This window comes from Filicampus tigris, chromosome 17 (assembly GCF_054856515.1).
Source record: "Filicampus tigris isolate MCC_2025a chromosome 17, RoL_Ftig_1.0, whole genome shotgun sequence".
NCBI classification, from domain to species: domain Eukaryota; kingdom Metazoa; phylum Chordata; class Actinopteri; order Syngnathiformes; family Syngnathidae; genus Filicampus; species Filicampus tigris.
In genome coordinates, this window is record NC_141233.1 from 11105353 (window position 1) to 11118406 (window position 13054).

The 13054-nt window shown below is 39.4% G+C and overlaps 1 protein-coding gene across 3 annotated transcripts in view; it reads right to left on the reverse strand.

Annotated features, from left to right (window-relative positions):
• The window catches only part of stk10 (serine/threonine kinase 10), a 33818-nt gene that overhangs the window by 15655 nt on the left and 5109 nt on the right, over positions 1-13054 (reverse strand). Inside the window, exons 1-5 of one of the 3 annotated variants that reach the window (XM_086012484.1) lie at positions 12740-12890; positions 10152-10316; positions 3750-3798; positions 3182-3331; positions 597-669 (exon numbers count right to left, since the gene is read on the reverse strand). In XM_086012484.1, coding sequence (XP_085868610.1) covers positions 597-669; positions 3182-3331; positions 3750-3798; positions 10152-10316; positions 12740-12778 — 476 coding nt within the window. In that variant the 5' untranslated portion in view covers positions 12779-12890. Of the gene's footprint in view, positions 1-596; positions 670-3181; positions 3332-3749; positions 3799-10151; positions 10317-12677; positions 12891-13054 lie in introns of those variants that run through there. The other 2 variants (XM_086012486.1, XM_086012483.1) reach the window with 2 other exon arrangements.

The window sequence follows — 13054 nt, forward strand, 5'->3', positions numbered from 1 at the left end:
ATCACTGTACTAAGAGGGTAAAGAAAATCATGTTTCCACACCACTTTTTGTGTTGACGTTAGTAATAAGGGATTCCAAGTTAAAACTATCAACAATAAAGCCTTTTCAGGACTAATCGTTGTGCATTGTTGTTACTCAACTGGGCAAGTCTTGCTTGACAAATGCTGAACCTGTTTTAGGCAATGACTGACCAAGGCACATTCACTCATTTGGAGCACCCAGTTGTGAAGGATTGCCTTCAAAAGGATACTCTGCCGGTTTGTTCAGGTAAAAAGGAGAGAACTGGTCTGTTGTGACACAATGAAGGATTCAATTTGTGAGAGAGTTCACGCTTTTTAAAGCCTAATGGATGATTTGTGGCTAAAAGATAAAAAGCATTCCCAAGAAGCCTCGGTTTCAGTTCCTACAGTTAAAGTTGTGCTTGAATTTATGATATTTTTGACAGCTCAGGTTACAGGAGAGCAAGGCCTGAACAGGACAAAAAAAAACACACATTTAGTTCCAAGAGGAAAGGTATATGTGTCCCATATATCAGTTCAGCATTTGGGGGTTCAACTGGTTAAATGGTGCTGAGTCAGACCACATGTTAAACTCACCAATATGGCGTGCCAATGAAAGAATCTCTTCTCTGGAGGGTTTTGGTGTTTTTAGCAGACACACCGAAATCAGCTAGAAAACAACACAAAAAGAGTTAGGATTTTGGAGTTAATAGTTTGTTTGCCACGTGTTTACAGCCTATAAGCATATTTAGCTGACTAATAGGACACAATACACTGTGGAATCGCCACATAGGTCAAATGTTGCCTTCATAAAACCTGTACAATTATTACAAAAATTGAGTAGCACTTTAATAGTGATAATGGTCATAGAAGCGTAAACATAAGTTAAGTATAAGGGTATTTAAATGTTTCTAATGTAGTGTTAAACCTTAATCAGTGGTCCACTCCCTTCTTCTTTCCTATGACTGGCATGAGGTAGGAGGCAGATCATCTATTTATTTGGGTGTCACACGAGGTCATGTCGTGAAGAGTAACAAGTTTGGCAGTTAAAAGGGCAAAGACGCCTGTGAAGGATTTCCTTTCACATTTGCGACACTAGAATTAACCTATTAGGGTGCACTGTTCCCTTTCGTGACGCAGCAGGTAGGGTGTTTCCCAAGCATCTTGTTAATTAGATGTGTGATTGACACAAAAATGTTTGTTCAGCTACAAAAAGCTCATCAAGGTTGTCAAAATGTCACTGTGACGACTTTGAAGAGGTAACACCCAAATAAGAAAAATCAAATGTCCTCAAAAGAATGTGAGACAATGGTTAAAAAACAAAGAGGAATCAAAAATAGTACCCAGTTTATAACGGAAAAAAATAAAGTTAAAACTACCTAACATATGAAATTAGAATACACCGTTTCATTTTTCATATAACATCATGGTTACGGTAACTAAGAACTTGACACACTGCAACACGGCATCAGGTAAAGCCAGTTTTACTAGAAGTATTAAGAGCAGAGATCCGTTGGAGTTTCTCTTCTAAAAATACATGTGTGTGTGAATTTGTTTGGATTAAAAAAAATAAAATTACACGAGCTTCAACATTTTATGGCTTGAATGACATTAAAGAAACCACTTCCGCCCCTTTTTTTGGACGGCTGCGGTTTAAATGTATAACACGCTAGCCACCGGGTCGCATCCACAACTTTGGCAAAGCAATGTGAGGAATGCAGAGCACTCTTCAAAAGGGTCCCTGGGGAAAAAAAAAAAGTATGAGAGATGTTTTCCCACACAGTGATGCTCCAGTTGTGGGTGTTGGCATGCACCAATACCAAGTTTAAATAATAATCTGCAATGCAATATGATGTTATTTAAATCCAGTTTCCAATGAGCAGTAGTTATTTTTAATTCAGTATGCTATTAACTGTGTTTCTCATTGTTAAAATTTGCATAGCGTGTTTTGTCTCTATTTTTTTTTCTTTTAGTATCAACCACAATAGAGTGGAATGAGATTGCTAGTTGACAAACACGCTAGACGGACTAGGTTTCCATAAACAGCCTTATCAAACAATGCTAATTTGTCTTCTAACACTTGCCAGCATGTCAACCCGCTCACTTGACTTAAAGTGGAAGTGAACCAAAACATATTTTTTTAAGAATATGTTCCCAGAAGTCCCACTAGTTCAAACACGGCATTCTGATTAATATTGTGTTTGTAGAATATAAATTAATCAGCAAAATCCACCCGTTTTTAGCCATCTCAGGGGGCGGCCATTTTGTCACTTCTGTCGACAGAAAATGACATCACAATTGCTCAGGGCTCAGGTAACGACCAATCACGGCTCAGCTTCAGAAACCAGGTCAGCCACGATTACCTGAGCAGTAGTGATGTCATTTTTAATCGACAGAAGTGACGAAATGGCCGCCCCAAGAGAAGGCTAAAAACGGGTGGATTAATTTTTATTCCACAAACGCAATATTCATCAGAATGCCTTCTTTCAACTAGTGGGCTTGTATAGAACATATTCTCGAAAAAAATATGTTTGGGTTGACTTCAGCTTTAAAAGATTATTTTTTTATTTTTATTTTTTTACATTTTTTGTGCTTTAAATCTTGTTCACGCCATTCTTTACAGAAGGGTGTAATCTGATGCCTCAAAAAATGTGTCCGGTGAGGTGAAATGATCAATGACTGATTAATTTAAGTGGATAAAACTCAAAATATTTAATATATCGGGTGGCCAAACACAGTTGTGTAGTGTCCCAGAACCACAGTAGCATATATCACCAGCGTCGGGCCAAAACCTTGTACCTCCGAAATGTGGTCAGGAGACCACAAAAATGGCAAGTTTGCTCAATCATTACCATTGCGTCGTGAAAGACAGCAAGCTATTTTCAACACTTTACATTGGTCAACAATGTGTAAAAATAACACTCACGCGTGTGGACTGACCAGTAGTATAGATTTTTGAAAAAAAAAAAGAAATTTACCAAAATGTGACTTTGTGGTTTTGGCCCGACACCAGCGATATGCAAAAGATAGGCCTATGCTTTAATCTAATACATTTTACAATGTAACACAATTGTCCGCAGTTGTGTGTAGCCATTTCTTCTTATGCGAGAAATCCTCCCACAAGGGTCGGCAAGGAACGGAAGCCTCTAAATAGAACAATTCAATGCCCAGTCAACCCTCACCTAGTTTGATGTCCCCATCCAGCATGAGAAGGATGTTGCCGGCCTTCAGGTCTCTGTGGATGATCTTAATGCTGTGGAGGTAGGCAAGAGCCTCCAGCATCTGCCGGCAGACCACCTTTATCTGGGGCTCAGTCAGTCCTCGATCCAACTCTGATAAAAGGAAAAGGTGGGAACAAGGTACAAAAATAGGAAGGATGTAGAGTGAAGTGTTGAACTGATGCCAATTTCACAAATTCTTATCCAAGGGAGGCTAATCTAGAGAGTGAATTCCACTAAATACTAAAAAAGGTCATCCTGTGACTAAAGTTTCACACAGGTAGCCTTGCTGCGTTGCTAATCCCGGATAAGAGAAGGTGTGTTTAGTTAGCTGCAGTGGGGGTACATGCAGATATAAGGACATGGATTACACTGTGAAAACACACAGAGGGTTTTCCCACAGCAGAGGACTCCTCACTGTGTCTGCTGGCGGGGGCTTTCAAGGCCAACTTAGTTTTAGAAGCATTGTGGACAAAAACACTGAATATTTGGCATGTGTAGAACTGAATGCTGGACCAAACGGGAGACTTACCTAACATTGTGGCATCCACAGCTCCTCCTGGGCAGAACTCAATCATGATCTGGGGAAGAAAAATGTACTTTATTTGCCACATGAAAAATGAATGGGGAAATGTTCTTGACATTGACTCCATTCCCGGAGTAGTGCCCGGCTATATCTCCCGCGGTTTTGCAACGGGAGCGCAACTGCCTTGGCCAGAGCTCAGCAGCAACGAGCTGAGCGGGCCACGTGGCTTTGGAAACTAAAGTGGTATCGGTGTCATGGTATCTGAGTATTTTTCAATGCGGTACAGACGTATGGAATCAGTGCTAGGCCTGTCATGACAATTACTATTTTGACATATCGTTACATGAAATCAACGCAATAGTTTTGTCCACACTCAATAAATTGACCTTTACTGCACATGCACGTTTGTTTACATATGTCATCAACACTTAATCGTGATGCTTCATTCCCTCCCCTGTCAGTCATTACACACACACACACACGTTCCCCCCACAGGCATACGGCGTGGACAGCGCTGAACCAGAGAGAATTGGTGTAATCAAAGCCAAGTTTTCTGACGGCTGTAGTTGTACAATCACAGAAAATTGAGCAGCAGAAATGGAATTATAAATAAAAGACATCCTGCTACTCTGCCACTAAACATGTTTAGAAGCCCGCGACAGTTGTATTTATATTTTTCATTTATTGAAGAGATGTTATTTATTGCTCTACATTTCAATAGCAATGTTCAATATTCTTGTGAATTAAAAGTTAATTGCTCTTAAAAAGATTGCACTTGAATACTGTACTCATATTGTATATTCAAAAACAAAAGTATTGTTTATCGTACCAGTTTCTAGGAAATATCTCCTAAAGGTTTACTTATTGTGACAGGCCTAATTGGCACCGATAGAGATACTGGTTTCCATATCAGTGCATCCTTATGTAAAACAATCGAAGCACTTCAAAGTACCGGTACATGAAAACTGTCAAATGCTCTTTTTCCTGAGATGAGCGGATGCCAGCGAATCCTGACAAATACATTTGGTAAAAGTACTAGAATAGACTCAGACAGTTGAGAGCAAGATTTGGATTAAAGTACCCAGGCCACATGTACAGTATAATAGCAGTTTAACAGTGAAGTCAAAACACGGAGGGAGAGAGGAGAGGAGAAGGAAAAAAGAAAACAGGACACTCCCTAAAATGATGTCTTGTTGGCCAACAGTAACCTCTAACAAGCATCTTTCATTTCCTCTCCTCTCATAGAGTTTCTGACACACACGCACACACATGCTGTGTACTATAGGGACATAAGTAGTGAAATACACTTTTCATTTATCATTCCAGGGTTGCTCTATGACCCCAGGTCCCAACTCAATATTAGGACAGATGTATTTTCGAGTTAATGGGAAAACTTAAATACAAGCAGGTGAAGAGGTTAGAGTTCTACGGTCTTATCTTGTCTGACCAAGGGACAATCAAAGTTCAGACTTATTTTCTCGACTTTTGGACCATATGAAGAGTTCTCAATTACTCAGAGAAGGATGTTTGTTTACCTAAGACCAACATTTAATTTTAAACGTTGATTGAACATGCTAAAACAACATATGGCTTATGTCTGCACATATTTATCAAAAATTAATACAAATCTGTAAACAACGAACGGCAGGTCAAGAGCACTACTTTTTAAATGTGGCTTTTTTTCTCATTTTAAAAGAGAACCCTTATATTATTATATACTTATATATTAATATTAGCCTCGTATTTTTACATCAGTCTCACAGTTATTTGACTGCCAGAGCATTCAAGTTCCCAGGTTACACTGCATAGTGTTGGAGTTGTAGGGGATCATTAAGTGATCATTTTCTGGAGAAAAAAAAAAAAAAAAAAAAAGTGTAGTCTGATCCTGTGCTGTAGATGCAAAATAACCAAAATGTTCTAATATCTGCACCATGAGCTCATTGCAAGCATCACGCCTCGGTATGACAAAACTGTGAAAGCATAGCACTGTGCAAGGGGTGTGGAGTTTCAGTATAGACAAAAAGGAACACACATGAAAGGGAAGTTGATGAAATGAAATCAAGTATGCATACCTTCATCATGAACACACTCTCAAGTCATATGAGCACATAAAAGCTCAAACAGGGTCAAATAAAATACACACCAGTCAATAGTTTGTTTGTATTTGTTTGATGTATTATCAGTTACGCTTAACATGACCTATAAACCACGTGTGTTATATGTGCCGATAAATAATGTGTGTTACATGCTCTAATTGTACTCATCTTATCATTAGACACGTTTTTTTTAATTTATGAAAATTGATCCCGCACAACACAAGTCACTTTATGGTAGTAGTGCAATGTAATTTCTTGTACTATAACAAATGTCCAATTCTTTCCCATCATGACGAACCCCAGACATTTGATTTGGAACAAGTTACTTGCGCAACTAAATAAGCTCACAAAAATATTACGATATGGCTCACATCATGTTATAGTAATACCTTTTCATGGTACTCTAAATCAGTATGTTTGTAAAGGCAGCATTTTAAATACAGCTCTTGTGTTGGTTCTCATTAGGTGCACTGACCTGTGATTATGAACTATTCAAATCTGGCAAGGCAATGGTATCATTAGTCAATTAATGATATTGTTAATCAATATGAACAGCCAATAGGCTGAGGTGTGGATAGACGGGGAGACAAGGCATTTTGCGCTAATGTAATGTGTATGTGGTGTTTATACATGGTGCCGATGTATGATTGTTTGTATTCTTGTATGCTGCTGTCCCATGCTCCAAGACAAATGTCTCCTAAGGGAGATGAATAAAGCGAAATGTTTAAACTTTTACCTCGTGATATGACTATAAGATCTCGATGACACAGCTTGGGAGTCATGCGTCTTAGTCTCAACCTCACATTGAGATTAACATAGGTCCAATAAATACTGTATGAGTATTGCAGTAGCTATAAAAAACATTAGAACTGGGGAAAAAAAAAAAAATCGACTAACTCGACCATAAAAGTTCGCCAACTCAATTTCTGCCTCAAACCTTTCCGTGCGGTACATTTGATTTGTTAGTGACAGCCCTAAAGCCCATATATGGAATTAATGGGATTGGGTTCCAGTAACACCCACACAGCCGAACCTTTTACTGCTTTAACACTGAGGAAGCAGGGTAAATTGGTGAGCAGCAGTGAAGCATGTGCCCTGACTGGACTAGCAACATTTCCACAATGGGCTGGTAGATCTCGTACACAACTTCCAAACGAAACTGATTTATTTCTAATGTCAAAAAGCATATAAGTTTAACTTGGAGAAGCTACTGTAGTTTTTTTCTATTCTATTTTAAATCACAATCTAGAAAATCCGAAAAGGTGTGGGTTGAGCTGACGCAGCAGTGTCCCTCTCCTTGTCACAGTTGTGTGATTTTCCCACCTCATGTGGAGGGAGCGCTGTAAAGAATGTAAAACTTCCATCGAAGAGGGAGCAGAGTCTCTGCAGTCCCCCTAAAGCCTAAATGAACTACGACCACATTCATTGTATGAATAGTGCCGTCATCTGTGTTTTCCCTAAGGTGTACAAGCTGCCAGCAAAGACAAAACATACTGTCCTCAATTGAGGAACTGCAATGTCATTAAGTCACCTAGCAACCACAGTGTAGTGTAGTAGTATGAAACGGAACAAGCAGAAACAAAGACAGTATCATAGAAACACCATAAAGCAAAACTACTGTCACAGTCTGACGTCCGAGTACAGTATGAGCAATTGCTCCATTAAACACAAGCTTGACTTTTAATATAAGCTCTGAATATCTGTTCACCTCAGTGTGGTGTGTATTTTTAACCAACCAATGAAAATAAGTAATTAAAGTGGAAATCAACCCAAACATTTATTTTTCAATATGTTCTATGCAGACCCACTAGTTGAAGAAACAAGGCAATATGATTAATATGAAATATGAGTTAAGCAGCAAAATCCACCCATTTTTAGCCATCTCAGGGGGCGGCCATTTTGTCACTTCTGTCGACAGACCCTCAGGGCTGGCTCAGATTACAACCAATCGCGGCTCACCTGTTTTCTGAAGCTGAGCTATGATCGGTCGTGACAAAATGGCCGCCCCCAGAGCTGGCTAAAACGGGTGGATTTTGTTGCTTAATTTATATTCCTCAAACACAATATTAATCAGAATGCTGTGTTTCGACTAGTGGGCCTGCATAGAACATATTCTTAAAAATATATGTTTGGGTTGACTTCCACTTTAATGACTACATTGGTTTGTTTTGAAGCGAAATGTCACAAAACCAGCAAGAATGAAGTCGATCATTGTTGCAGTACTTTCTTTCAATATGACAGTGCCGACTATAACTGCAACTAAACAGTCCCCTCAGATGCATTACGCCGTGCAGATTATTTTAACTCTCTTCTCTAATGCGAATATTTTTTAATCCTATTATTATATAGTTGTAAGGCAGTTTTTTGTGGATTGGATCTCATAAATTGCAGGTGGAGTTTTGTCTAATGTTGTGCTCTGCTCATGATTCCAATGACCAATAAGAATACTCATAGATCACTTTCAACTATTCTACTTTAGGGGACTGACAAGTCATTTGGCTTTCAAGGTGCGAAGACGGCACACATCTGAAACACAGATGGATTGTTTATGGGCTTAATGATTTAATTGCTACTGTGGTGGCAAAGCCACTTTACAGCCCTCTTAAATATTGCATCAGCTTTTGTGGTCCTTAATAGGCTCTTATTTGATTTTGACGTTACCCTCACCATTGTCCAGTTAATCCAATACACATATTGTTAAAAGTAAATGTATTGAATAAGCTTGCAACGATACAGTATTGCTCAATACTCTTCAGACAGAAGTTTTTTTTTTTTTAAAAACGACATGGCACTCTAAACCGTCCACGCCAGCGGACTATCTGAATGGAAGATGTATTTTCTGCATTTGGCAATAGCTAGCTAGCTAACTGGGTTTCCATTACAGTTTTTCGCTAAACAAAAGCAATACGCCTACAATTTCAATCAAGTACAATTTGTACCATTATATTTTTTCGCTAAATAAAATCAATACTCCTACAATTTCAATAAAGTACAATTTGTACTTGTAGGTGTTTCCATTGAAGAGTGTTTAGCTTCTCGGGCAAAATTCTCGTAACGTTCCGTCTCATGAGATCTCGTAATTCTCTTTGAATTTCACTAAATGTTCTCGCGAGAGGTTTGTTTCTAGGAGATGGATGTCCAGAGTTGTTTGCAAAAACTCTAAGGTGTTGTTATGATTTCTTTGGTTGTGTCTTCTGCTGTTGCCTTGACTGTTTTAAACAGACAACGAAGGAAGCGGATGCCATGAATCCAAAGATGTGACTTCTCATGCACGTGACCGGGCGGGGGTCACATAACTAGTGGAATCGCATTCGACTTTTGCGATATATTTCATTATGGAAATGTCTCAAAAAGCACCTCATGAGAGTGGAAACCTACCACTCAGCCCCATATTCTGTTTTTCATAGTCTGGGATTACATACAAAGCGAGAAATCTTAAGGGAATTTCTGTGTAGTATCTGTAAGAGGGATAACACACAGACATGTAATGTGGTTTGAATAGGCAAGCAAGGATGTTTGTTGCACAAACTATCTCACTGAATCCAGATCTGACCGTTTAGGAGGGTAGGGGTGGGGATGGGGGTGGCTTAGGAATTCCAACTATGGCCAACAAAAACCATGACAACATGACAATCGTACGGGCTATGCCACAGCTGTGTTTGTGTGCACGCTGTCTTTTAGTGAGAAGTAGTTGCACTTCACTAGATACAATTAATAAAAAAATAAAACACATCAGAGATGAGGTTCGTTTGCTCATTTTTAAAGTGCAAAGTAAAAACAGTTGATGTTCAAAGTGGATCACCAATGTTATTCATTTCGTCACATTTGTATATGATTGCTGCAACATTACTATGACAACTATCTTTAGTCTTTTGGCTGGCTTGCAATTCTTAGAATATTCCAAGGTCACAGCAGCGCGAGGTCATTATTTTCCTTGGCCAGAAGAACCTGGAGATTAAAGAGGGGGGTTGACAATTTATACTGAGGAGAAAAATAGCTCAAGAGCAGAAAACTCTGCACCGAAAGCAATACACTACACATTCTTGCAGTAACTTCAGGGCCAGGCTCGGGTCACCTCAGATGCATTATGGCACCCGAGGGATTTTAACTATCTCTTTTGATATCTTTCACTTTTAACAGACCAAGTCTCATAGGAGAAATCAAGCTTTGATGACATGTTTCCCTGAATACATCCAGTCAGCTAGAGAGGGGCGAGAACATCCTGTCAACATGTGTGCTCCATTTTGTTTTGATTTCTATTGTGCTCTATTTGCAAAGAGGAAGGTAGCAGAGAAGTGTTGGTGTTGCCTACCCAGAGGTAGTTGTTGTAATAATAGGCGTCCAGAAGCTTGACAATGTAGTGGTGGTCGCATTTGGCCAGGATTTCGATCTCAACCATGTAGTCCTCCAGCTCTTCCTCACATTTGGTTTGGATCACTTTGGCTGCAGCCAGAACGCCAGTCTCCTTATTGCAGGCCTGGTGGACATGATAAAGAGTCTGTCTGAGACAAGCTTTAAACATACACAATATGAACACAGTTTTGAAAGTGTAAATGTGTCAATCTTTAGCTTCAAGATTGGTCAGAAAAATAAACATGCTATGGGAAGTACGAATTATTTCTGTATTAAGGTAGAAACACATGAACATGAAAACCATAATGCATTCCACTATTGTTTGTGTATTATATACCATAATGTTATTCAACAAAAAGATATTAACTGATTTTTATATAAAGTTGGGTATTAGGAAAAGTTTAACTCTTACCAAACTTTGAAATACTTTATTTGGATTTATACCGTAATGAATTTTGAATTAGTGTTAAAAAATGAGACTGTCATGCACACATGTAACCAAACCAAGCCCCCGCCAGGACCCCTCAGTGACCTACAGGAAGCTGACAGTTTAAACAACCAATTGACTTCTAATGTCTCGCTGTTTGACAGGAGCTGTGGGAAAACATCTGAATCAACAGTCGGAGGTCGCAGCCATACACTTCTTTACCCATCTCATGCACTGCGTGCCCATACAGTGTGTGCATTGAACGGCCACCACCCGGGGCAACCCGGGGTGTGAGTCAACAGGACGTCTCACCCGACCATCAATCCGTCGGTCCGTCGGCCGCTCGGTTAACAAGGCTCGAAACAGTAAACACTAAGACGCCAGATACTCACTCCACTGTGAAGACCGCAGCACTCCGTTATACACCACCTCTCCAGAAACAACCCGCGGCGATAAAATGAGCTGTCTCGGGTCGGAATTCAAAAGGCTAAAAAGACACCATCTTTGAGGCCACAACTGATGAAATATACGGTTTAAAGATCGGTCTCTCTCTCTCAATAAATCAATACAAACCAATCCAAGCTGTTTTTGCCACAAAAATCCAAATGCGCTAAATATAAATTGCATTCGGGAAATTTAACAGAAAAAAAACAAGTGAGTCTATTGTTACGTCTCAAGGAACAATCGATAGATTTTTATGCCTTAAATTTTGTACCCTGACATTTTATCAGCGCTATTGGTAGAAATTTATGGAACCAATTTTCTTTCCGTTTTCTAGTTGTTTTGACAAACTTCAATTATGTAACGACCATCAACTTTCCTTGCCCTCTTGTTGGCCAGCCCTGTAGTTTCCAATTGGGATCCTTGCAAGAAAGAGGAGGCAAACGTGTCTGTTTACATGGACACAGGTACAAACTGTATACAAGTTCTTGAGAGGAAATGACCAGGAAAGGCCACTTCAAATTAGTATGACGTCAGTGCATAGCTGTGGAATGTTTGGTCAGATACACAGAAAAAAAGGGCATTCTGAAAGGTATGCTGCATTATTGCGAAAGTTTAGAGTCTTTACTACAATTTAAAGCACATTTATTGTGGCATTTCAGCTACTGCTGAACAAACTCTCTGAGAGTGAATGTCATACCGTAGCTCTTACACAGAAAAGGGCGTGCCTACACTGACAAGTGACACAAATTACTGTCCGAGTGTCACGTCAAGAGTTCCCTTTATAGTTTTTTTTTTTTTTTTTTTTTTTTTTAAACACAAAAAAAATAAAATAAATGTATCACACTCAAAAACATTTGATTCTAAATTCCATGGAGATAAGGACAAGATTGATAACCGTCAGCTATGGCTTCATCACTGCTTTGTCATGTTCTAGGGAACAACGTTGGATGTAGTTGCACAGTGATAAATGCAATGTATAGTTCTAGGGATCCATCAAAAACATAAATTGTCATGACTGGCTGTACTAAAGTAACAATGCTGAGAAGGAAAAAAAAAAAGTCTCATGTCTCACAGAGACTTCTCACTTCTTGTTTTTCCTGTTTGGAATTCTCCGACACAGAGAGCGCCCTACCTCTTAGCCTGACTTCACTCATTGTCTGCCACATGGCGCATCTTTTGTCTCGTAACATCATGCATAAACTGTTTATCCATCAGCCTGCAGTCAGTGTGCTGGCCAAGGCTGCTGTCCACTACTTTCAGCCAGCAAAAGATGTGGTGAAGGTACAAAATCAGATGTTACTGCTTATATGATTTTGCTCAATACAACACTGGTACGGAAACAGGAGTTCAGAACATCAAGAACCCCCCCGCCCCCATCCCATTAATAATATACTTCAAAAATAAATGAATCAAATAGTCACCCGTAAACCCCTTCATCTAGATTCCATACGATCCACCTATAGGACTTAAAAAGAAAACTTGTACTTTTCACAAAAATACATCCTTTTAAATCATTTTTCATCACGTCACTTATAGATAAGGCAAATGGCAGTAAAATGCAGAGTTTTACAGGTGAGTAGAGGTGACCGTGGCAAAATTTTTGGAAGCACATACCTCAGGTCAAAAGTTTCCAACATGCAGATAAATCATTGCTTTTGCAATTAGCAAATGGGTACCTTCTCTTGGGCAATGTACAGCATGGGTGACCATGCCATTTCCTGCCACTGGGCTCCTTTCTTGTCATATGGAAAACAATGTGAAATGTTGTCTGTTGAACTGCAATTAAAGTCAGTTCTTGCTTTTCTAAAACAAGTTGTGAGAGAGTTTGGAAAGGTGTGTAACACTGACTACTTTTGTACACTAGCTCATCTATGTCCGCAGCAATCATAAAGTGAATGCCTGTCATCAAGCGTAATAAGACATAACGTAATTTCTGAGGGAGAAAAGTCGCTTTGTTCTGGTGCGCTGGGAGGGTGCTCGCAGTGATGCAT